The following is a 26,661-nucleotide window of genomic DNA, read 5'->3' as shown; positions in this document are numbered from 1 at the left end:
AGGTCCACCTACTGTGAAAGACACTGTATTGTCTGATATCAGATTTTTTTGACTGGCATCCAATCTCGATCCAAACCATTGGGGATTCAGGCCTTTTTGGGCTTGAAACCAGAGTCAGATGATTTCGATGAATTTAAAGTCTAGGCATTTCAGCAAGGAGCAAAGGGAGAAAAGACAGACATCATCTCTAATGCCAACAATTAATTCTGACATTGCAGATCAAAAGAGAGTAAATGTAACAGTATCTAAATGCGACATGACTCTCCCTGGGATGGAGATGGAAGAAAATAGCAACCACTGTTGTATGAGAGCGAATTTTGGCTAACCTTTAGTTTTGTGAACACTGACACCCTCAGCTTTTCTCTTGTATAAAAGAGCTGAAACAACACGCCAGCAAGAAACGCTTCCATATGTGACCCATACGCCCTGCTAAACCCACACTGAGGGCGAGCTGGTCCCGAATGGCAAGGCTATGGGCAAAAGCCTTAACCACAGTCATCATGAGACCCTCAGAAAACTGCTGTTCATGAAACACCAACTGCAACACACTCTCAACAAGGCAAAACTGTTTGTCAAGGTGATATTAAATGCATGTGCCAGAAACAAAAGATTTTGAGATGGTTTAAGTAGGCCTCCTTCACAGCAAGTATAACTTGTGCCGCGCTTGAGAATGACCTGAAAAAAATAATAATTCTAATCTCAATTAGCCGGACTGTTAATAATCATAGCTGTGTCATCAAACATTAAAATTATTCCGACGCTTGAGATATTCAGTGGTCAGACTCTGACCCGACAACTCAAAAGAATTAATCGAGTCAATATGTTTTGCTGGGATCAATTGACATTCACTGTTGTTTTCGGCTGCTTGGCTATGGTGGTCTTTGCAAAGTCCCTGTAATGTCTTTCAGATTAGCAGTTAGTTAGAACTCCGTTTGCCTGCAATTAGGAACCATTACAGGACCACCACAGGTTTACCAAAAAAGTGACCGTAAAAAAGTGAATCACCACTTCCCACTGGAGACCCCCAGAGCTAATGGCCCTGAAAAATTCCAGCAAAAGAAGCCCACTCACTCACACTCACACACACAAAAGTACATGCACACATTAAATAAAGAAAGAGAAAGATTGTGAGAAACAAAGAATCACATCATTTCCAAAACCTTCTGCACTATTCAACTTCCTTGAGATGGTTTCCAGGACAGGGGTGACCGAGTGCAGTACAGAAACGACAAAATTCAGTATCATGATGGTTGCAATAAAGTTCAATGCTTTTTAACCAACCTTGGGTCTTACTATCTTGCACAAGGGTGAAGACTTTTTTAACCACAGTGTTAAATAATTATTTTCGGCTGATGGTAATTAGTGGCAGAGCCTGTTAAAGCCGTTTAATTATTATGGCTTACACATATAGTACATGCAAACTCTGCTGATTTGGACCACATTTCATTGATAGGTCCACTTCTCTATCAGATAAAGCTGAAGACTATGTTTCTGAAGATCTGCTCTTAAAGCATTAATGTAGGTTATCAAAGGAATAGTTGACTTAAAATGTATCCTAAAATGAAACACTTTGAAATCAAATGAAATTTTTTTTAAGTGTTTTTTTAATATATACCACTATTATTATTATTGTTGTTCCGCTATTTATTACAAATAAAACTATGCAAATATGTACTTTTAATTACATGTTGTCACGTGATATAGAGGAATTTAAATAAATACAGAATAATAAAATTTTCAAAAAATTTCTCGTAGTTCAATTAGGGAGTCAGTTTATAGCTATTCATTAAATGATTCACTAACTCGGATTCAAATGGTTAAGTTCCAAGCGAGTGTGAAGCTGTTTTCAAGTTTCATAAACATAAAAACAAAACAAAAAATATATAAAATTAATTAATCAATGAAAAAAGACCAGTTAAAACAAACTGATTCATAAGAGTCATTTGTGCGCAAACTGAACATCGTGGCTCGCAGTGTTCTTGTCGTTGTAGGAAACACTGGCGGACACTTTAACAAGAAACTAGAAATGAATGCACAAAAAGGACTACATTTTAAATTATTTTTTTCTATGTTTATTGTGTGGAAATTTGGAGCCCTGAGAAAGGTTAAGAATTTAAATTTTTAGGTGAAAAATGAACAACTGTTTCCCCTCAGAACAGAGAGAATACCTAATGTGTTCTTTCACAAACTGTTTTTACAGATTAACATTTAATTACTACCGCTCCACTCCAGGATGCCAGATTTTCAGGGGTCACTTTCTCTAAATATGCGCAGTGTGAAACTGGACGGGCCAGAGGAAAGTATATAACTGGGAAGCCGATATTCCCAGAGTGCACTGTCCAGTGGATGAGCCATGTCTTTACAATGTTCTCCACTCCCAGCAGTCTTTAAGAATTACAAGCCAGTGCTTTCACACAAAATATTTCGCCAAGAGCCAAATGGAGCCTTGAATATGGCGCTCAGTGAATGGCGGGTAATTTGATTGAGTGAAGAACAATGTACACTTAGGAGATAAAGATCCCCGACCAACCAACACACAAGAACCTAGACACATCTCACACTACCCATATTCATTATTGCGAAGCTGAGACGGAAGCAAACAGTTGATTCAATCAATTTTCCTAAACAGAGTCACACACATTTAGATTGATGTGAGTCAAACTCCGGCTGGAGAAAACAGGATTCTCAGCGGGGTTAAAAGTTCAGATGGGTCACAACCCCTGACTGAGTCATTAGTGCTACACACATCCAGTGCTGTTGCTTCATAATAATGCCATTTTAAGCTCTTATGCCTCTGATGGTGAGATCTGGAAGGCTTTTATACCACAAACGAGCCACTGGCTAACAGGTTTGGCGCTCATTTCTGCCAACTTTTCGCAGACCACCAGCGGAAATCGTTCTGAAACCGTATCTTTCATGGGATCTGATACTGCTGGCAGCACAAGGGCTGAAGCTGCACGTGACCAAACCTGCAACGAGGGCTAAATTAGGGTCAACAAAACAGCTGACGAACACAATACACGTGGCCAAGTACCTTTTGGATCCATTAAGGAATTCTTTGCCTGAGTGTTTTAAGCCAAAGGCATCAGATATTAGCCACAGAAAAACCTCTGCATGATTAGTGTCACAAATTTGACTGATTAGTGACCTAGATGTAGCATAGAATCTTAAACATTTCTTATTTAAGTGTGGGGTCAGTAATATGTGTGTGTGTGTGTACATATGTTAAATTGATCAATAATGACAGTAAAGACATTTATAAAATGTCTTTTTATAAAAAAAAATGTTTTTCAAAAAATTCTATTTCAAATAAATATTGTTCTTTTGCACTTTCTATTCATGATTCAGCTTTGCCGTGAAAAATACATAAAATATAATTAAATAGAAAACAGAAAAACACATACTTGAATAATATTTCACTATTAATTATTATTTCACACCTTTCCTCAAATAAATGCAGTCTTGGTGAGCATAAAATCTTACGGACCCCAACTTTTTAACAGTGGTATGTTAATGGAAGAGGATCCTCAATGCTACGGGAATTGTAGATAAGTTAGTGTTCTATACAACCCAGGTTAAAATACTTTCATAATTTTAAGGTTTATTCTATGAGCACACACATGAAAAGACTACCGGCTTATACAAAGGGAAATAATTCTTTACACTTTACAGTAAGGTCTCAAATGTTTATTAACACAGGACATTAAATAATGTTTACAGATACAACTTTTCATCTTAATATATTAAAAAACGTTGAGATAAACATTAAACAGATTAATAATAATGCTGCATAAGTATTGTCAACTCATGTCAATGAATCGTTACTGTAAAGTGTTACCAGTAATTCTTTCAGGAGAGATTTAACCAAGCACATCTTTAGCCATTGTACTCTAAGTAGAAGGTACGTACTGGAAACTGCTCAGGTTCATTTGACCTTAATCAAACTACATGTTGACTCCTGCTGGTACAACTGCAGGCACTGCTGGCTTTCGTGACAGTGTTAAAGTGCAGTCTACAGGGGGCTAACACCTGGGCGGTTTCTGCATCCCCCAACTCAGGGAAAAAAGAGAGAGAGGGTAAGAGAGGGCAAGAGAGGAAAAAGAAAGAAAGGGAAAAAAGGCATCTGTTTAGTTTCACCAATCAACGAATGAAACCTCTGCACCGACCTGAACAAACACAGAAAGCAAGCTGTAGCAGGTGGTGGAAAGACCTATTAATACTTCCTCTCTTTCTCATCTGAGAGGTCTGGCAGGGGCAGGGTTTCCCCTGGACGGACAACCTGTACCTACAGACAGCTGTGAGCTCAAAAAAACGAATAAACTGTACAGAGTGCGATTGCTAAGGGCAACGGCCAATCAAAGGCTTGTCAGCGGTTGCACTTGCTGAACAAATGACCTGCCTTGACAGGAAATTCCACCAGCAATTTGAATTCTGATCAGGCTTCAAGGAAGTGGAAAGAATAAAAACACATCAGTTATAATGACAGGAAGTCTCCAATCACATGGCAAGCAACTGTTGCCAGCGAAGGGATCAAGGAGCCACGAGATTCCGGTGTGAAGTGCAGATGGAAAAAAAGAAGATGAGATGGCGAGCATCGAGGTAAAGTCTGTGTCTCACAAAACACTCATTTCCAGTGCACCGCTCGCAGGTTTAACACCCAAATCGGAGAAAACCAAAGAGCAAAAGCTGCGCTTTACATCACAACTACCAGCGATGTTATGCAAATATTCCCGAAAGCCGCTTGTTAGGGGTCCCCGTCCATATGGAGATGTTTAGGGTGCTTTTCAAACCATCTGCATTTTATACCAGGCCTGGCTCCCGAGTCTGGGGGATGCAATCAAATTAGCCGAGCTCTATGTGAGCTTCTTTTTAACAAGGCTATAAATTTAAAGATGTCATTGAAATATGACACTTTAAATATGATTGGCTTCAGATATATGATTGAAGTCAATAGAGTGCATTAGAGTACACTTGTGGAAGAGGGTGGCTCGGCGCTGACTGCTGTGTCGAGTTAACGAATGGAGAAGCCAAGCCGTCTTTGTGGTAGGAACCACACTTAAACTAATAAGGAGAAATATCCTGACATTATTCTTTTACAAACAAGCAAAAGTGGCTTTGATTAAGCACTTTCACATTTCATAAATCAGACAGCTCGAGGAGTTTTATTACTACGGTATCATGCTACATGAGGTACGAGTTTACTATTTAACCATTTAAAGGATTGCCTGTTATGCTATTTCACTGTATCTTTTGTTTTCATAGCTTCCAAGCTTAAACACGGGATTCAGTGATGTTTAGGATGTTGTTGTTTTAAATTACATTACCATGGTATTTACAGTAAACACCAGAAAAAAAAATTGTTTATAAATTTTTATCCTTCAGGACTTTTATTATAGCTCTTTGTATTATCATTATACAGTAGCTGTATAATTTCTACTAGGTAATATTGCAAATAAAAAAAATGAATAAATTATTTGTAATTTTTTTTAAGTACAAGTATTTTTTTAAGTATTTTTTTGTGATATATTTGAACTAGTATCTAAAAACATGCACATAAATGAATAATTTATTTATATGTTTACAGGGCTAATAAAACATATATAACCAAAGTTGAACCAAGATTCACTATCGTTTTTTTTTTCTTCACACAATTAAAGTGAATGTCACCAAAACTGTGAATATTATCAAAATCTTCTTTTGTGTTCCACAGAAAAAAAGAGAGCCAGGTTGGGAACAACTTGAGGGTGAATAAATAATTTCAGTGTGAACTATCCGATGTATAATATCGTTTAAATGTAGATGGATATATAAATTGGTCTACAAAGGATTCATCTACAATATTTTTGAAATATCATGCACCTGATCTGATCTTTGGGCTTAACAATCTCAACAGAAAGGAGAAAGTAAACTGGTAGCCCTCCACAGAAACGCAGGCACAACTCCAAGTGATGTTCTGATGATAGAAGCCATCTTGAATTACCCGTCTGCATCCACTTAAAGCCTGACTCAATGCCGTTACTGTTCTGCCGTTTCAGGCAGAGCCACTGATGGGCAGGCATCTCTTTTTGCAAAAAAGCCGTCTCCCCACATCCCCTCTCAGGAAATGGAGGCCACAGCTGGTCAGATGAATCTTAATCTGCACAGGTTTGGAGCTCTTCAACGGAACCAGACGGTCAGGATGACAGCCCACCTGACAGCGATGGAAATCAAAGCTCTTCACCGAGCAGTCCCTTTCAATTTCACACAGCCCCTTTCAGAACTGCATAAATAAGTTACTGTAGATCTTAACAGTGTTTGACAAGTACAATTGTAGCTAAACGTCTGATTTTGCACTCCATAAATTTCACTTCACACAACAGGCAACATCTGTATAGGTTCTAACTCTAAAATGGTGCTTTAGAAACATCCGGAAAATATATTTAAATAACATTTATTTTTAATTGAATTAAGCATAGGTTGTAACCTCACATCATAGTTAGCCAGAAAACTTAAATTGAATAATAGCATTGTTTTCCTCCCCACAGTTCGTGTGTGAGTTGGGGAATAGCTAACTGAAAGCAATGCTCACAACATTTTTCATTAGTGTGACAAAAGATAAGCTCTTTCCAAAATAACACATGTAACAATGTAGCATGACAAAGTGCTGTTTTTAAAGAATGTCACATTATATTGTAGTAAAATGAATCACACAGACACTCCTAAACTGATTCCTTTCAGTGAATCGGCTCACTGGAAGATTCATGTAAATGAACTCATTTAAAGACAATTCACAGATTCATTTGAGTCAACCTTTTGTAGTGATTCTTTTTTATTACTGCTGTTAATCCTGAAGTGTTGGTGTTGGTGTTTCTATTTGTATATTTTTGTTTCATTTTGTGTAAACTATTAAACAAATCTTAAAGGGGTCATATGACGTTGCTAAAAATAATATTATTTGGTGTATTTGATGTAATGCAATGTGTTTATGTGGTTTATGGTTAAACAATAAATTATTATTAATAAATTATTTTCCACATAATGTACATTATTTTTCTCTTCTTTGTCCAGCCTTTCTGAAACGCGTCATTTTTTACAAAGCTCATCATACTGTGTGTCTCGGCATGATTAAACAATTAAAACCCATTCATATGAGGCATTTGTTGCATCCAGTGGGGACATAATTACGGATTATCATGACTTATACTGTCTTTTCATGCATTGTGTTGCGTATAGCGCTGCATAAACATAAAACCATGTCTGCATCTGTGATCTGAGAAAGGACAAACAACAAGCTCTAATAGTTCCTCTGCACTGTAACTTCTCTTTCGGAAGGACAAACAAAGAAGTTTTGCTTTCACAATGTAACTCACAGTGTCTCCATGACAATGGCCCCAGCAGCAACAGCGAGAATAAAAGTTATGCCTACTTTATTTTTTGTACATTTGGGCGGAGCTATGCAAATCTTCCCACATCGTGATGTAGACATGTGGGGGCGTGTTAGAACAAGCCATCATAGGTAGGCGTGGATAACTATTAACTTTTATAAAGAATATCTCTTTGGATTTGAGACTTTAGCCTTTGCAGCTTTACAGATCTTGTGTATGTACCAAGAGCTTGTAACACTCCAAAGAGAAAGGAAAAATTATAATCCGTCATATGACCCCTTTAATGTTTTTAGCTGAACTGTTTAGATTTGTGTTACTGAAATGAATTAACACTTACTCTACCAGTAGTTATATATCTGCCCCCTTTAATAGTTTCAATGTAATAAGCAATTTTTGTTTGTAGTTGCCAGTGTAGCTACTTCATCACAAGGTTAGCTTATATGTAGTTTAACCACTCTAGATTATGATTATCAGCTAGACCAGGGGTGTCAAACTCAATTCCTGGATGGCCAGAGCCCTGCAGAGTTTAGATTCAACCCAAATAAACACACCTGATCCAACGAATCAAGTCCTTCAGGCTTATTTGAAAACTACATGGTATGTGTGTTGTAGCAGGGTAGAAACAAAACTCTGTAGGGATCCGGCCCTCCAGGATTTGAGTTTGACACTCCTGTGCTAGAAAATCTAGAGTCTAGTTTAAAAGTAGCATCTTCAAATAAGTATCATAAGTATCTACCTTCAGATTGATGAGCTGCTAGCGGTGTCTGAGTCTCTTTACAGTAGGACACCACCTCTCTGGGCAGGAAATCCACCTGAGTAATCTTAGAAGGTCCCAATCTATGTGTTCGACGACTGGGGAGAGAGAAATACAGACTATGAATGTCCTGCAAGCTGACACAAGTGTGAACATGATTGCATGTGCATATAACACATTGACAGAATCCCAGTGATAAAATACAATGTTACATCTAATATGCTGTAAGGGCTCATTATTCAGGTCCGTGAACATTGTAAGTTTGGATGACCCTCAGTTGACTGCTAGAACTAATGTTTAAAGCATTCTCAGTACATGGCATGGTGCATCAATCACTGTCACATACAGCCCTGGGCACACAGCTGGAGAATGACCAGCTGAAAACACTCGAACCTGACAAACTTCAAAAGAAAGGGGAATGAGAGCAAAAACGAGAAATGAGAGGAACAAAGAAAAAGCTGCATACACAATGGTACACTACGGTACAAAGGCAGTGCAATACCACACACACACATACAACCATTCACAAATATGAAAAACGTAGATTATCAATGTAAAAAAGTAAATTAGACATCAAAAGGGAACCTAAAACACATTTGGTCTAAAAACAAAACAATCTCTTCAATAATATATATTTAAATAAATCTTCTTGCTTTTCAACCAATAACGTCAAGATTTTATCATTATATATCAAAAATGTTATCCTCAAAATATACAGTATTAAATTTACATGTTTCTTTTGAGCTTTCTATTCATTTTTAATTGCAATGATTTTTCACTATATTAGTGTTTTTACTATGAATATTTTAACAATATTTCATATTAGTGCTTTTATTTTAAATATTGTACAAATATTTCATGATATTAGCTTTTACTGTATTTTTGATCATTTTTGCCGTTATGCCACCTTGGTGAGCATAATGCAGCCTAAATATTTATTATTGCAATAATATTTTACAAAATTAGTGTTTTTACTTTTTTCCTATATACACATACTTTCAAACAAGAGTAGTCTTGATGAAATTTGCTTTAAAAAGTAATACGGTAAAGTATAACATTTTAATTTAAATTCATTAAAATTTTACTTGCTTTTTAAAATTCAAATTTTTGCATTTTAAATTATGCATTCTTTTTAGTCAATACAAAATAAAGAATTTAAGAATTCATTCACACAATGTAGGCAACAGGTGTCAAAAGAAATGCATGTACATCTGCTGAAAAATATTTGTACATGTAAATGTGTATGCATTTAAAAGTTCAGCAGATCTGAGGGAAAATGAAAGAAAGAGACAGAGAGGAGGAGATACCCGAGCTCAGAGTCAGCCTGCAGCTGAAGAACAGAGGGGTCAGTGTCCCACTGCAAGGTCCTGGAGGGGGCAGCAGGGGGTGTCACGCAGGGGACAGGAGGGAGAGAACGTGCAAGATTAACCTCAGCAGAAACAACACCATCATACACACACAAACATAAATATCATAGCACACACAGCATCAAACAACACGCCTCATGCAAGCCAGGAGAACAGTGAGAAAGGACCAGTCACATCAGCACACATGGGATGCAGTTTGAAACAACAATAAGGAAGTTCATGCATCATGTTTATGGCCTTTTCAAAGAATGGCATGTATGTTACTGTAGAAAGATGAATTATATTAAAGGGGTCATGAACTGAGAAATCTAAATTCCTTTGATATCTTTACATATAAGAGGTCATTGTACTATAAAGATATCCTGTAGGTTTCAGAACTCAAAACTTTCTCGTTAGTCTAAAAACAGCTTATATTGAAGCCAATCTGCAAAAACAGAAGGTTGTGGAAAGTTTCACTTTATGACTTAATAGTGTGGCTAAACACCACCTCCACAGAAAAAGATCAATGCCTGCTTCTACATCACTGCCTGTTTAGCCCCGCCCCTTGTTTGCGCATGTAGTAGATGAACAACGAGAGGCAAATTCAGGTCTACGCAGAAACCAAACGATAAAGATGGCAACAAAATGTAGTGGCAGTGCCAAGCTGTGGAAAAACAGACTTTGCAATGCCTTCCTTCTGATCCCAACATTAGGAAAGAGTGATCAGTGGATGAATTTAATTTTTAATGAAGTTCCAGACCGTGTCAGTAAGAACTTGGTCTTTTGCTCACTTCATTTTACCATGGATTTGTGTATAAACAAGGCACAAGGCCGTTCTGAGGCGGGCTGATTACTGCTTATGAGTGAGTGAGCATTCGAAGTGCTTCCTGTTCTCAGTAAATGAATTTTGCAACTATAACGGGTGATGGGCCAGTAGCCTAATGTAAGTGTAATCTATAAAGTCTGTCTCTTTTACTTATGGTTGTCATGTAATAAAATATTTTTAATACAACTGATTTTGTATTGAACTTGAATTTATAAAAAAAACATTGTAAGTAACTAGTTGTAATGCTTTCATTATACAGAAAGAAAGCCAAGAACGTTTACACAATCAAATAAAATTTTCATTGACTTAAATCTAGCGTGAGTTTAAGCACTCTCAAAAAAGTCTTGTTTGCCTATAATAAATAAAGCTGTCTATGAATCTCCTAATCTCTTGGAGCTGAAATGAATCTCTTAATTACATCGTATGCACATTTACACTCTGAAGTTTATGATTAGAGAATTTGCAATGAGAAAGTGCAGAATTTAGTCTGCGAGCATGTGCACTGAAAAAACTTCAGCGATGACTAATCTGAACGCTTCTGATTGGACATTGAATTCATAAGCTCAACAGAATCAGCAAATGGTTTATTGCGCAACTCTGCAAAAACTATTAAAAAGAAGATATGATGCAACATGGGCAGATTTAAATGTAATGCTGCAATTGACACTTTTCAATTTTCAAAGATTTGATAGATGACACATGAACACGTCTGTCTCTGGCTCAGCGCCAGACAAACCGCAAATGCACATTTGAATTGAGCAGCTGATCATAATCCCACAGGTGTGATCATATCAAATGTAAAAATATTATTAGTCAATTTTTTTTGTCTTTTGGAAGCTGGATTCAAAAACCAGTTGGGTCAAAAATCTGAGGGGCACATGTCCCCTCGGTTTGAAAGGGCTTGACGCTTCTGCTTGGGGATGATTGCCTGGTGCCTAAACATGCAAAAAAAAAAAGCCACATTAAGCATTATGTTGAGCAATGTATAATGTCTCTGTTCAAGTTCTGCTAATTCACAAGCCGAGTGAGACTCATACTCGCAAAGGTAATGTTAATTATTACACCAAACAATATCAAAATGTAAAAAAATGCAGCAATGTGACTCTTTTATTGAGTGACAGGCAATAGGTTTAATCATTGACATTAATAGATTTACTATCCGGCATCTTCGTCTTCACGACCTGCTTGGTGTTTTTACACAAAGAAAAGGCAAAAAAACATATTACATTGTCCAGCTTTCTCTCAGAGCGATGATCTGAGTTACTATCGCAATTCTCGATGCAGCATGAATGACATTTCTCACAATCATGACAGAAAAATCTAACTATTGCCCTAAACGCAATAGTGGATGCTCCCAGTATGGCGGATAAACAAAGAAGTTTCCCAGAACTCAACGTGGCTTGACGTCAGCTTCACATTTTCTATAGGAAGATAGCTAGAAGAATAACAAAGTTCTGTAAACAGTAAAACTATATGCGCTACAAACCAGTGTGTTAATGGTTATGATAATAAATTAAAATAACATGATGAGAATACCAGTTTGCAGTATCAAGTAGCATAAAGGCTTTTTTTTTTTACAGCTAAACATAACTAGAAGCGGATGGAACTAGAAGCCTCACTTATTCAAGTTACAAATGCACTTCACTTACACTTACGCTAAAAAAAAAAAAAAAAAGGTGGTTAAAGTAGGTCTTTTTCAAAGTACCATCTGATATTAAAGCCTATCTTCTCTCATAAACTCAATTATTAAGCCGACTAGGAAGATAAACAAACAGTAGGCACAGTTTCATACATGACGTGTTTTGATTGGTGGCCAGAACGTAACATATATATATATATATATATATATATATATATATATATATATATATATATATATATATGTACATATATATATTTTATATTCTTATATGACCCACAAAGGCAAAGCTTTGCTGTGATGTGCATATTTCCTCCTATAGAAACAAGTCAAAACAGTGTTGACCTTGTAAACTTTTTTCCTCCACCTTCAGCACAAGTCACAAACATGGCTATTAATTTTTTTCACTCAGCTTACACAGCCAGAGGGGTCGCGTGTCAAACTGACACTCTGTTTTACCAGTGATGACATTTAAAAAACCATATTGTCATTCACGTCGTTGCAAATGGCTCCAATTTAACCATGCGAGAGGAATTGCTGAAGTCAAGGCTCAAGGTAACAGCAGGCATCAGGCAGTCACACCGGGGGGACGACCCAAACTGCTCTGCTTTTTTCAACTGTGCGCCGACTTTAATAGCAGAGCACACACGTTCCCTTCAAAGGAGCTGCTTGGGATTCTGGGTTAGGGTTTTGTGCAGATACATTCCTTTCATAGTTTGTGTCTGTTTTGTGCTTACTAATGCCACTGACCCCTGACCTGGGAGAGGACAAGAGTTATAGATGAAGACACTTCGAGCGGGACACTGTTACAACCGACCTCGAAGCAAAAACAACTCTTGAAATCCTTTGTGACAATCAAGCTATCATGAGGCAATGGTACTGCATAGCTAAAGATGAAGTCATTGATATGTCCTGGAAATATCCCTTCAGTCCAGCCCCCTGCAGGGAGCACTGACAGGGACAAACACGCACATCATGTGGCAAACGTGCCGCACTTCTGCATTCTGCAGACTTAATTACATGCCAGAGCAGCAGTCGCATCAGCCGTCCCCTTTCCACATGACTGCAGCTATCTGGCCATATTTCAGAGAAAGAAAAACGAGTCTGTTAACAACCCTCACTGCTACCGGAACTGATACACTCCTGCTTGTTATTTTTGATGCTGTATGTTAAAAATCGATCGCATCACCTTATATATATTTCTCTTACAGGAAGTTCTCCGGTTGATTATCGATTTCTAGATGCCCACTAAATTGATCAGGCAGTCTCATGAACTCTCCATTTCAGTATCAGTGGAATTAGATTGGATACTTTTATAATGTCTAAAGCTAACAGATGAAGTGGAAAAAAAAAAATGAGCACATTACACGAACCACAGAATGATTCTTACCTATATCTGTTGATCCCATATAAAAAGACAGAGAAACATGGGTATCAGCCACACTTTTGTGTTACAAATTAACTTCTTCCTGCTTAAACACAAGCTATTATTTATATATAAAATATATATATACAACCACACTTTTGAACTGTGGTATATATAGAGCATTTAAAATAAAATAAAATGGATTGTTATTAACTTGCTAGTATTGTTTACCTTACTGAACTATCATTGGAGAAGACATTTGTTTTTCTCTCAAATACTAAAAAACAATAAAGATTTGTGTCTCCTGAAGGTACATGAAGATTAAGGGGTGTTAAATACCTGCCAGCAGCTGCTCCATCAACCGAGTCCTGGCTGCCTGTCTCGCTGGGTGTGCTCATTGACTTTGATGGGGACATGGGTGTCGGGACTATGAACAGACAAAAAAAAACATAAAACTGTGAGATATAAAATGTTGTTCATCTTTTTTTTCATTTAGAAAAAAAAGAAGAAGCTACATCTGAAAAAATGTTTTTTTTTTTTTAGTTTTTTTTTTATTTACACTGCATTATTTCATACTATTCGCAATCAGAATTAATTTCATTTAAAAGGCCATGTCCACATTTGTAATGCACATGGCTCTGCACTAGATGGCGATAATAGCAGATAAAGGGATTACAATCACTAACAAAATCTGTAGAGTGGTGAGATAATTCATAAAACAAGTAATTGTGAGTTTCTTAATTTGCTCACATTTGCATTAATTAGTGTCTATGTTAAAGCTCTAGATATTTGGGTGATCTAGATATTTGGGTGATCTATTTTGGCGGATAAACCTTAGAATTTCATTACCAATTACAAAACAACTTTGACAGGATTAGTAATGAGGGACATACTGTACGGTGTAGTAAAAACACTAAAATGCAGAATCCAAAAGACAAAAAAAACAGGGAAAATCCAGCCTAAAAAGAGGTTTGGATGAAGTCCCATTCAAAGACATGAAGGGAACCCAGAATATTACACCGCCTGATCTTGGCAAAGGTAAAAAGGCAATTTTCCACTGTGTTTTGGAGGCAGGCATTGTTGAGTGAGGTGGCTGCGGTGCAGATGGATATTTCAGTGCGGTCCAGTGGTCTGTGTACTGTGTACCTAATGGAGGTTCGGGTGAGATGCCAATGCTCTGGAGGAGGGCCTCGGTCTCCCTGCGCTTGCGGTCCAAATCTGAGTCCTCAGGAACAGCTTCCGCTTTCTGTTGTGTCTCTGACTGTTTACATTTACAAATGCACACACAAACTCAGATATTCATGTTAAGTAATACCACATTCTGAATAAGTGTCATTAAAATATTTTTCTCACCTCTTTCTTCTTTTTTTCTTCCTCCTTTCTCTTTTTTTCCTCTCTGATTTGAGCAAGGCGCTGTTTCTTGCGCTCAAGTTCAGCTTTTAGGTCACTCTTATCAGCCATTTTACCCTGCAATAAAACAGTTACACCACAGACCAACAGTTTTCACACCCATCCCAGTGTAAGCAGGGCCGTATGGAGATTACAGTAGGTTCTACCATATTCAGAGGTTTTGTTCATTAAAAGCAGTAGTTCATCACTCTCTACTGCAGTGAAAATCACTGGTTCAAGTTGAAGGACTGTTTGTGTTTTCAACAGAAATGCCCTGGCTGGCATTTATCCGTGTAATTCAATACATTTATGAGCAAACTTATTTTTTATATTTATGAGGCATTAGAAACCTAGTTTGATCCCCTAACTCCACAACATTATATATATATATATATATATATATATATATATATATATATATATATATATATATATATATAGTTTTGTTGTTGTTGCTGATTTAGGAGATCAAACTAGCTATTTCTGTATTAAGGGTGTGGCAGATGTACCCGCAGAATCTAAGATTAATACTTCTTAAAAGTGTAAATCCTATGTTTTATCAAATAATTCACATTACCAATAAATGAGATGAAATGGAGTGGTACTAACAATAAAACAATATCAGACTGCGGAGGAAAGCTTTATTAAGGCATAATACATGGCACAAAACAAAATGCAAATGCATTTCAAATCAATCAAATAAAAACATGCATTTTGATCGCAAATTCACATGCAAACGTCAAATGTTTGATGTGGACAGGTTCATGTGGTCCAGAGATATATAAGGTCCTGTGAGGATGCTACATTAGGTGGACTATCATAATACTGGATTTGTTGTCACAACAGACTCAAATTCGATTATAGAGAATCATAGAATATACAATTATTGGAAATCCAGTTATATTACACAGGTGGCCGACAATGATCCATTTGGATGTACAAATGATGTCAGCGTTGCTATTGCTAACAGTGGGTACCAGGAGAAGCACGGTGACGTCATGAACCATATGCGATTATGAAGTCATCGAACATAAAGGATGAAAACACAGCGCGCCGTTTCAACAAAATGCACGTATGAAGCCCCACGGTTATGTGAGCATGAGAAACATGCAGTCGGTGTGTGAGAGACCTCCTACCTGTTCCCAGTGTGGATGCTGTCCACTGTAAATATGCTGTATCACTGCTGATGAACACAATCTGTCGTCCGCTTTAATACGGCGCTTTGATTTAAAAAATGTTTGAGATCATACGATGTGACCGTTTAGAAATTAATCTAAATTGTTGGCAAAATGTAATGCTAGTTGGCCTACATTTTTTCAGAGGTGGCAAGATGCTCACAGACCGCCTTGCTACCTCGAGATAACTAAAAGATCCCAGATCCCACCTCTCCCTTTCCGAAATGATGCTAGATGTAGAAATAAATTAATCCACTGCAACAGTGCCACCTAGCGGATATTCTGCATTCTGATGTGCCTGAGGTGCAGATGTAAACATTAGGTGATATAACCATTAACAAGATAACAAATTAACCAAAATCCAATAAGAACAATCTCATTTGGATCTTAACTTCAATATTCTTGCTGGAAAAAAGCATCTTAAACCAGCCTAACATCCCTGCTGAAAACAACTGTATGGTTGGTTTTAGCTGGTCAGGCTGGGAGATGAGCTAAAACCAGCTACTTCCACCTTAAACCATCTAAGACCAACCTACCACTTAAGGCTGGGTTTAGCGTATTTTCCTTCTTCTTCTTCTTCTTCTTCAGCAGTAAACGAAAATTGCACTAATGGGTAACTTGGAAAAGAGTAAAAAGAAATAATAATAATAATAAGAAGAAGAATGTGTTCATTTCAATCGTTATACACCACTAGATGGAGCCATAGTTCAAATGAGCAAGGCTAAAAAAAAATTATAATAATAATAAAAAATAAAAAAACATAAAAAAATATTGTGTGCTGGTTTAAGATGGGCCAACCGAAATGTGCCTATAATGTAAATGATCACTGCAAAAATAAACAAATAAAATAAGTCATAGGTCATAGATTAACAGGAACGAAAAACAGCAAACATATTTCTCATATCTTCATATCATGTCCTTTAGATTATATTATTGTATTGTAAGTATACAATAATATAACAGCCAAAATTTTATTTTTTAAAAGATTGTACACATTATTTTTTTATGTTTCTTTAATATTTTCCCTTTAGTACTAATAACCCTGAAACTTTGCATTTAATCACCAAATTTGCATTTAAATAAAATAAAAAAATAAAAAATCTCAATATATTGTACATTGTCACATTACATGGAGTAACTGAGGTTATTTTAACACGCTGTACAATTAAATACACCACTAAGGATAAAAAATACAAATAAAAATTGTGTCGGTCCGACTAAAGACTTTTGCTCTGCATGAGCTGTGCGCGTGCGTCAGCGGCAGGACGCTGTAGATGTACAGCACGTAGATCGTGAAGCCCTTTTCTGTCCGCTGCACAAGAAACAGAATATGACAAAATCAGATAACCAGTCTCTTTATATCAACTATTTATCTCAATGATTGCGTTTTACCTGCCGATAAGAATAGAAAGAAACGCCTTGATGTGTGGGTTACTATCTGTAATACTTTATCTGTGCATACTGGAGTAACAGTCTCCCCTTTGCCCTCCCTCCTTCGAGTTACAGTAATGTTTGTACCGTTTTGTACCTTGTGCTGGTCAGTTATTTTGGTGCAATGACAAATAAACCAAATTAGAGGGATTGAGACGGGCTCCGATCCGATCACAGCCGTGGTGATCTTCATTTATGTGATGAAGTAACAGTCTGTGAATGTCAAACTTTGTGACCTGCATCGGATGAGACCAGGACAAACACTCGCCGAGAACAGTTCAAGATCTGTGGATTTGACTTGAAGATCAACATGAAGTTCGCCCAGATCATGCTGAAGAACAGCTCGAAGCTGAACATACCTAAACAAGTGGACAGGTTTTCAAGGTACTCTCCGACCCCGCTGTCAATGAAGCAGTTCATTGACTTTGGTGAGTTGTTTATCTGCTTGAAATGGATCTGATGGAGCCAACCCATTCATTGTGCTTGTGTCTGAAAACCTAGTGAGCTCACTTATAAAAAGTACAAAGACACTTTATTACATGGTATTTATCTATTTGTCATTGGGAATATGTCATGTAACTTATCAAAAAAACCACAGCATTAATAGTGCTATACCATGTATATAACCATTTTCGTAAGAACAGCTTGACCTACTTGTACAGTATTGTCTGCATCTGTAGGGTTTATCTGTATGCAGCTGTAACACAACATGCGGTCTATATATGCAGCTCTCTAGGTTTACATTTTCTTAAAGACTGTTATCATACATATTAAAAAACCCTGATATTTTGTATGTATATGTTAGTACTAAATAGACCACTAGTTTAAAAACAATAAAAGAAAGTGTAATATTTAAAATACACAAATGTCTGAAATAAAGTGTCATTTTACAGGACATCTTATATTACAAAGCTAACTTCTAAACTCCACAGTCATTTAGGCGTCTACACATATGTTCAAAGTGATGTCTAGTTAGGATTTAACCAAAATATTGGTCTGAACTGTACAGTATAGTGATTTTCAGGTGTACAGTACATATCAAAAGTGAAATTCTTACTAATGTAGTCCCGTTTTGCTCACAGGATCTGCCAATGCCTGTGAAAAGACCTCCTTCATGTTTTTAAGGCAAGAGCTTCCTGTCCGGTTAGCCAACATCATGAAGGAGATCGACTTCCTCCCGGACAAACTGCTCAGCACTCCTTCACTGAAGCTGCTTCAGAGCTGGTGAGATCCACAGCTGACATGCTGTTCAGTTTCAGCCTACTATAGACTCTCTGTCAACCTTTTACAATTCATATGACATATAGTTTCAGCACATGACTTCAAACGAAAGGTGACCATGAAGTCTTTTAGATAAAGACCTTCTAAGTTTGAGAGCAAATCAAAGTTCCTTTAATCAAGAAATTAAACTGTAGTTTGAGCAATGATGCTGACGGTTTTTTCATCTCGCTAAAACTTAATGACATTTTGATGAGGTTGAATAGGTTTGCGGTGGCTTTACATGGAATATCATAACAACAACAGATTGTGTTTAAAAAGTACCAGAGCTATATTTGTTTACTTCTGCAGATCTGTTGGCTGAAAGGACTTGATTTTTGGTTCGTCTGTTGTGGTCTTTTTTTTCATGATGGTGAAAAATGTATCAGTTCCAGATTGAATTGTAAGTTATGTCCCGATTCTGCACATTGTAACAACCTCTTAGCAAAAACTTAGGATATCACTAAACTTCATCAGCATTTTTGAGTATTATTCAGCCCCCACTCTAGCTAGTTCAGGTTGAATAGTAATGTGTTTTCAGAGAACATTTCTGTTCATCATTAGGCTAAAACGCATATGGATATATACTGTAACAGTCGGTAGTTTTCAGAAATTTGGACTTGAGGTCCAAGTTCATTAGTGTTGCTGCTTCATGAAAACAAAGACGCTGGACAGACAGCTGACCTTTTGAAGGAGTAATTTAAGGAATCCACAGCCCTCAGACCAGACAAGTAAAAATCTTTCTTAGCTATTTTGTTAAAACTACTAGATAAGTGAATTGGAATCTAAAAAGTAAGTGTGTGTAGGTAAATGTTATTTTAATATTAGCAGGTGGTAGTTGTTGTTCTCATGAGGATGTGGGTCAGAGTCTGACCTTTGCTTTGTCTCGCTCTGATCCCTTTCCTGTCACTCTCGGCTGTCTTCTCTATTGAAAGGAAAAGGTTTAAAACAAGACTGAATGAGTAAATGATGAATATCATCTATTTAAATTGTTGACAGAGTATGGTATTCAAGCGGGGTGAATGAACGTGCAGGCGATTTAAATAGCTTGTTTTTCATGGAAGGCTTTTCTGTTTGAGAATAGACTTCTGAAAGGACATAATTTGAAGGAAAGAATGATTTATAAGTTCAAAATGAGCTGTTGTAGTTATTGAACTTTGTCTTAGTTGAAGTTTAGCTTATTGAAGTTTAGCTGAGGCTTTGTGCTCAACAAGTCAACTGGAAGGCATTGAAAATGATGTAATTGTGGGTGTAAGGTAAACTGAACATTTTCCGCTGACTCTGCTGGATTGAGAAGTTTTATATTTTTCGAGAGGTTTTTAACTATACATGACACTGGGACTGTAACACGCACATTTATTCAAGCACAAACAAGCAAACATTATGACAATCAGTGAAGTACTACTGCCTGACAAAAAGTATGAATGTTCAACAAAAAAAAACTGTTTTTATGTATTTATTTATAAATGTACTGTACATATTCTTTGTTATGTTAACTTTTATCGTGTATTTCTGTTTATTACACTATATTAGTCCAATAAATGTCAGGTAGATTTGTAATAGTTTGTGAGTTATGAAGGACAATGTACAAAATGCTACAGTTGCCCTTGGTCTTCCCTGTATGATACAGGGAAAATATTTTTATAACTTGAGTTTTAATATTCATACAGTATGAGATGGTCTGTTTGTTTCAAGGTCCTTGTCCTCAAAACTCCAGAATCATGCTGAGATCCAAACGTGAACTAAACAAAACTTTCAAATGTGTTCATCAAAATGTTATGTGCTGTGTCAGATAGCATAAGACACTGTACACAAACAAGTGTGCGCTGCAACCTTCCTAGAGGTCTCAGTGTAGACAAGTCCTCTTTGGCAATGTGGCACACTGACACAGAACTGTCATTCAGATGAATTGTAGCTAGTACAATACAGTGTGTTCATCGTGTCACATGTACAACTGTTGTTCTTCATGCAACACGTCTCCCATCATGCCAACTTAAACAAATTATCCATGCAAAGCTTTGTAATCACCATTCAGCAAAAGCAGTGATAAGAATACCTGTCCGATACATTTAGCCATTCAGACAAACAACTATAATTGGCTTTGTTGTTCAAAGGAAACAATACACGGTATTACATAATGTGTGCGGTGCATTATGGCTGTGTTTCAAATAGAGCTAGGGTATTGGTGCAGATCTCACAATTCAGTTTGATTCACAGGTTTTCAATGTAATTTGATTCTGATCTCATTCGATTGAATTCAGTATTGAATTGGAAAAAGTGATGCACCTAAATTATTATTATTTTTTTTTAAATGAAAGTTTCAATTTAGTTGAAAACTGAAATGGAATATAAAGTTAACACATTAATGTTACGCATTTATGAGTTATATAAAAGCCAGTCTAAAAATAAATGCTGACTGTTTGTTTACTCTCAAAAACAGGTATGCACAGAGTCTGATGGAGCTTGTTGACTTTTTGGAGAAAGACCCTGATGATAAAAACATCCTAACTAAGTAAGTACAGTATTCAGGAGCTTTCTGGGAAATCTGAAGTCCTTCTTCATGAATGTTGCACATTTAGTTTAACTTGGCTGTAGCCTGCTCTAAGTGACCTCTAATAGTGTGTTTAACTGGTTGGCATGTCTCTCAGATTCACAGAAACGCTGATCAATGTCAGGAACAGGCACAACAGTGTGGTGCCCACCATGGCACAGGGAGTGCTGGAGTACAAGGAGGCCTTTGGCGTGGATCCCGTGACCAATCAGAACGTCCAGTATTTTTTGGACCGCTTCTACATGAGCCGAATCTCCACACGCATGCTGATGAATCAGCACAGTAAGTGTTGAGGGCATGAACTAAAGTTCTGGCCAAGTAGGAGACATATTTTGGCCTTAGCTGAAACAAAAGATTAGCAATTTGCTGATATTGTAATGTACCATAGCTTCATAACTGATTAATAGAAAATATATTGAAAAATTCTGTACTAGTTTGTCTAAGTCAAATTTAAACACTAATCATTTTAAATGCTTCAAGGGAATTTAGGCATTGGATATGGATAAGTATCCATACAAGTGTTTTTGAATTTACTACGGAGTCATTTAACGGTGTTATTAAATTGTCATATTTTAGATAACTTTAAATATGTTATATCACTTACCATATGTATATATATATAAAACTTTTATTCAGTATAAGTTTTCAGTCACATGATTCTTCAGAAATCATTGTAATATGCTGATTTGGGGCTCAAGAAACAGTACTATTATCCATTGTTGGAAACATTTGTGCTACATTTTTGTGGAAACTGATCTTTTTTTAAGGATTCTTTGTTTTTTGTTTTGTTTTTTTATTGAAGTCATTTGTAAAATTTTAGTTGTATTTAACCATCACTTTTTATAAGTTTAATGTTTCCTTGCTTAATACAAATGTTAGTTATTTTAAGAAAAATGTTGCTTTTAAAATTTTATCGAATATAGGTAAGGATCGCTAAAATGTAGTACCCATATATCATGCATCCTTACAAATAAAATGTGTTCATTTTAGCGTTAATCTTTGATGGCAGCACCAATCCAGCCCACCCAAAACATATTGGCAGTATCGACCCAAACTGTGATGTTGTGGAGGTTGTAAAAGGTAATTAAACATGTTTTTTTTTGCCTGTGTAACACTATTAATTACTCTGTGAAAGAAAGCCAATAAACTGTGGGTGAAATGGACATTGCAGGCCCTACATGGGCCGACTCAAGCTGTGTCTCACTTTTTCTCTCTCTAGATGCCTGTGAGAGTGCCAAGATGCTGTGTGATCAGTACTACTTGACCTCTCCCGAAGTGGAAATCAAACAAGTGAACTGTGAGCGAGAATTTTCTCTCTCAAACTTTCAGTCTAAGTGTGTCCTTTGCATGGTGAGTCATGAGCTGGCAGAAAAGCTGAACTCTGCAGGGAGCTTTCTACAGTCTTATTTACACTTATTTACAGTCTTATTGACTCATGTTAGTCTGTAGTGGGTATGCAGTGAAATGCCACATTCTTGTCCTGCATGCATTTAAACATGCCTGGACTAGTGTCTAATTATGCTTGTAGTTTCTATATCTTATAGGCGTTTAACGATACACATATTCATATCGGACATTTTCGGTATGGGACTTTTGGTTGGGTACACATGTGTACCATACAAATACAGCATTGTTTTAACCACTGCACCAGTGGAATTTCATTGGAAACTGTCAGTTATATTGTTACTTTTGATAAGAAACAAAGTCTCATCTTTCCCAAATTGTGTCTTCAAATTCAAACAATAACTGCAGCTTTGGTGCTCTGAAATGTTTCCTGAGCAGCAAACAGCATATTAGAATGATTGCTTAAGGTTCATGTCACTAAAATCGAAATAAATTACATTTTGAAATATTTTTATATAGAAAACTGCTATTTTAAATGGTTATAATATTTCACAATATTACGGTTTTCACCGTATTTTTCATCAAATAATTCATCCTTGGTGAGCATAAGCGGCTTTTTTCAAAACATAAACTCTTACGGACATCAAAACTTTTGAAGGGTAGTGTAACTGTCATGTACATTTACAGTATACGTACAGTAAGATGCATGATGTGGACTGATAGTAATAATAGTGTTATACATTTGAATTAGTTTTTATAAGAGAATTGCACTATTATGCAACCACATTTACTATGTTCTTTAATCACTTATCCGTGTAGACAGAAATAGCGCTTTATAATCTTATCACTGTTTGTCTATACAGAAATGGTTGATAGGAGCAGCACTGTGTACTCAGTTGCATAATGGCAAAATGTTGCCACGATCTCTCGTTTTATCTCTTAGACATGTAAATAGCAGTGTACTATTGTGTCAAGCAAAGAGAACCTACAAGCTTGAATGACCACCATTGTGGCCAGTCACCTTTTTAACAACACATAGTAACAAATTAGCCAGCATAACCTCAATCATGTGCTTCATACCTGACTAGTTTGGGCAACGTGCCAGTGTTGATTTCTTCTTTGCATTAATTAATTAATTAATTTGGGCTAGCATGTTATGGCCTTGTTTTTCGGGTAACTCAACTGTTACTGAATCGATATGTCTGTTGTTTTTGCAGCTGAAGGACCCAGTGACCTTATACATATAGTTTATGTGCCTTCTCATCTGTACCACATGCTCTTTGAGCTCTTCAAGGTACGTGAATCACTTTATAGTAGCTATAGCCCATGCAATGATAGTCTCGCATAAACAAAATAAAAGAGGCAAATGTATCATCATTACTTCACTCTCATATTGTTCCAAACCTGTATGACACAAAATGAGTTTTTACAGAAGGTTGGTAAATTGCAGTTGGTTACAAAACAAGATACTGTATGTGCAAGTGTAAATTAGATTCAAGAGCTAAATTTTCAGTTAATAATGACTAAAACCAAAGCTATTATATGGATTCAGAAGACTTGGAATATAGTAAACAAGTTGTATGGACCATTTAATAGTGCTTTTTTGTCTTTGTTCATTAAACTAAACGTCTCCTTTTGCATTCCACAGAAGTAAGAAAGTTAAATGGGTTTGTTTGGAATGACTTGACCATCAAGCATTTTACGTGTTTTTTCTTCTTCTCTATAACAGAATGCAATGAGAGCAACTGTGGAAACCCATGAGACCAGCCTACATCTCCCACCAATCAAAGTGAGAGTTTCTCTAGGAAGAGAAGATCTGACCGTCAAGGTGAGCTTTCTTTAACACCTAAACGCTCATGCTTTCTCAGACGCACAGATGTAACGGGTCAGCAGAAGCTGAATATTTTCTCTGTTTTAACTTGCAACATACTGGCTAGTGTAGTGAGAGCCAAAACATGTTTGTAATGACTCTTGTGTTGTGTTAGATGTCTGACAGAGGAGGTGGGGTTCCTTTGAGGAAAATCGAAAGGCTTTTCAGCTACATGTATTCAACTGCACCGAGTCCTGTGACTGGAAACAGCCGTAATGCTCCCCTGGTAAGAACCTAGGCTCTCTAATTAAACATATGCTATGCAGATTGTCTTTGTTGTGCAGTGATACCACATGGGAAATCTTTGATCCCCAGTCTTGTTTTGAAGTAAACCATGATCTTACAGGATTATAAATTAGCAAAATTACCAAAAGTGCAGTTTGTTGTTTAAACCAAAATGCCGTTTGTAATGATTTCTCTTTCTCTCACAATTGTACCATGTCAGGCTGGTTTTGGATATGGTCTTCCTATTTCCCGCCTCTATGCCAAGTACTTCCAGGGAGATCTGCAGCTCTACTCTATGGAGGGATACGGCACATCGGCAGTCATATACCTAAAGGTACACTCTTTTGTCGAAATCTTTTGTGATATTCCCAATCACATTGACTCTTATTGAAATTGGATTTCACCTGCATAAAAATTTGCCAAATAACTAAATATCGCCACGCATTTAGGATTCAGAATAAGCAGAAATGTGACACCATTTTTTTTAAATATGTTACAACTATTTAATTTACACTCTCTCTTTTGTCTTTTCCACTTTTTTCTCACAGGCCTTATCCACTGAATCAATAGAAAGACTTCCTGTCTTTAACAAGTCAGCCTTAAGGCATTATCAGACGAGCACAGAAGCAGATGACTGGTGCATCCCAAGCAGCGAGCCCAAGAAACTGGGAAAGTACGAGTATGGTGTTGAGAGGAAGGAGAAGCTCATACAATAAACACAAGGACTGAACAGGGCTGTGAACTATAGTGGAGTTCATTTGAGTAACCATGTATGCGACTGTTGAGGTTTTTCAGAAGCATGGTGTTTTCAAAGGGTTGATAATTGACTTCATGAATGTTACAGTCTGAATAACAAGGGCATTTTTGTCTTCCACATCTCACGTTGCTTATAATACACCATGCACTTCATTTGTGGTGCTAACCTTTTCGTTTAAGTTTCACAAGACTCTTCTGTGATGTTAGAGACTTCAGTCAAATGCACTGAAGCTGACTGGTCATCTGAGCACGTGCCGATTCCTACACATTACCACAGATTTGAACTGATTTGTAAGTGTGTTTTGAGTATGTGAACTTGTGTTTTAGTCAGTGGGGCCAAGTTACCAGCTTTATGTAAGTTATTATATAGCATTTATCTCTAGCAAATATTTGAGAGAACACGTATGCATCTGAAAGTAACCAAGGCTTTTTATGTTTCCTTGGTTAAAATGCATTCACAATGCAAACGTTAGAATGACCATAGTAGTGTGTTTCTTGATTGTGATCGTGAAATGTTCCACAGTTGGACCTGTTGTTTAACACTCCGTTTAGTTTTGAGTGTAAAAATGTATTGCTATCAATGAGGCCAAATCATTTCAATGTACACATGCAATCATGATGAAATCCAAGTAACTTCACTGACATTAAACACCATGAATTTAATTTGACACTCTATCTGATATATACTGTAATAATAATAGAGTGAGTTGTGTCAGAAGAAACCGACAAAGTAAGTTTGGGCCCAGGTTCATTTATTTAAAACTGGTTAGATAGATTTAACAGTGTTGCTTTTTGTTATGTGTGAAGCTTTTTATGACCACCAAGATGTATGATCAGCTTCTGGGTGAACATTTCAGGTGTTCTGTATGAACAAACATGATATGTAGCTCTATTTGCTCTTCTTTTTTCTAAGCATGAAAACACTGAAGAGACTGAAATATAAATGGCTCGTTTTAAATATATAATCTCAGGATTGTGCAGATTTGCCTTTCTAGTTTTGTCTTTTTATCTTATTTTATTTTATTGGTTTGTTATTGGGTTTCAGGTGCGAGCAGTTTGCTCTGCTACATGTATTTGCCTCCTTCAGAGATGGAAGTATTTAGACAATCTTAATAGATCATTTGCACATTTCAAGCTATAATCAAGAACTGACATGTTGATGTTATTCGTTCATACCTCAGTGCAGTCACGGAGAGATTGACATACCTGTGCTCATGAAGTCACACATGTGTTCTAGACGCAATCCTGTATTCACAAAGAGCAACTGTGTTAATAAATGCTCAGTACTATTCATCAAACTCACTCATTCAGTGAGAGAGTGCCATTTTCTGTACAATTAAAACAATGAATGGAAAACAAAATGTTTTT

General features: G+C 36.7%; 2 protein-coding genes across 8 annotated transcripts in view; one reads left to right on the top strand and one right to left on the bottom strand.

The window, feature by feature from the left end:
- The window catches only part of dync1i1a (dynein cytoplasmic 1 intermediate chain 1a), a 54,174-nt gene extending 37,958 nt beyond the window's left edge, over positions 1 to 16,216 (bottom strand). The window contains exons 1-7 of one of the 5 annotated variants that reach the window (XM_026231589.1): positions 15,821 to 16,216; positions 14,649 to 14,762; positions 14,442 to 14,556; positions 13,635 to 13,722; positions 13,320 to 13,325; positions 9,426 to 9,485; positions 8,101 to 8,216 (exon numbers count right to left, since the gene is read on the bottom strand). In XM_026231589.1, coding sequence (XP_026087374.1) covers positions 8,101 to 8,216; positions 9,426 to 9,485; positions 13,320 to 13,325; positions 13,635 to 13,722; positions 14,442 to 14,556; positions 14,649 to 14,756 — 493 coding nt within the window. In that variant the 5' untranslated portion in view covers positions 14,757 to 14,762; positions 15,821 to 16,216. The remainder of the gene's footprint in view (positions 1 to 8,100; positions 8,217 to 9,425; positions 9,486 to 13,319; positions 13,326 to 13,634; positions 13,723 to 14,441; positions 14,557 to 14,648; positions 14,763 to 15,820) is intronic. The other 4 variants (XM_026231588.1, XM_026231590.1, XM_026231592.1 and 1 more) reach the window with 4 other exon arrangements.
- Positions 16,217 to 17,310: 1,094 nt separating this feature from the next.
- Positions 17,311 to 26,654, top strand: LOC113062056 (pyruvate dehydrogenase (acetyl-transferring) kinase isozyme 2, mitochondrial-like). 3 transcript variants are annotated; one of them, XM_026231582.1, is made up of 11 exons: positions 17,316 to 17,718; positions 18,373 to 18,514; positions 20,988 to 21,059; positions 21,196 to 21,380; positions 22,089 to 22,178; positions 22,318 to 22,395; positions 23,660 to 23,736; positions 24,172 to 24,270; positions 24,428 to 24,538; positions 24,758 to 24,871; positions 25,086 to 26,654. In XM_026231582.1, the coding sequence occupies exons 1-11, from the start codon at positions 17,601 to 17,603 to the stop codon at positions 25,251 to 25,253; spliced, it is 1,254 nt and encodes a 417-aa protein (XP_026087367.1). In that variant the 5' UTR covers positions 17,316 to 17,600; the 3' UTR covers positions 25,254 to 26,654. The 3 variants fall into 3 exon arrangements, 2 of the variants coding, with proteins under 2 accessions (XP_026087367.1, XP_026087368.1); XM_026231583.1 differs by having other exon boundaries at positions 17,537 to 17,674; XR_003278500.1 differs by lacking the exons at positions 24,758 to 24,871; positions 25,086 to 26,654 and having other exon boundaries at positions 17,311 to 17,718; positions 22,318 to 22,448; positions 24,428 to 24,498.
- Positions 26,655 to 26,661: the final 7 nt, after the last annotated feature.

The sequence above is a fragment of the Carassius auratus genome, chromosome 44, assembly GCF_003368295.1.
Source record: "Carassius auratus strain Wakin chromosome 44, ASM336829v1, whole genome shotgun sequence".
Lineage (NCBI taxonomy): Eukaryota > Metazoa > Chordata > Actinopteri > Cypriniformes > Cyprinidae > Carassius > Carassius auratus.
Note: the sequence above shows the minus strand (reverse complement) of the source record. Positions and strands in the feature narration are given on the sequence as shown.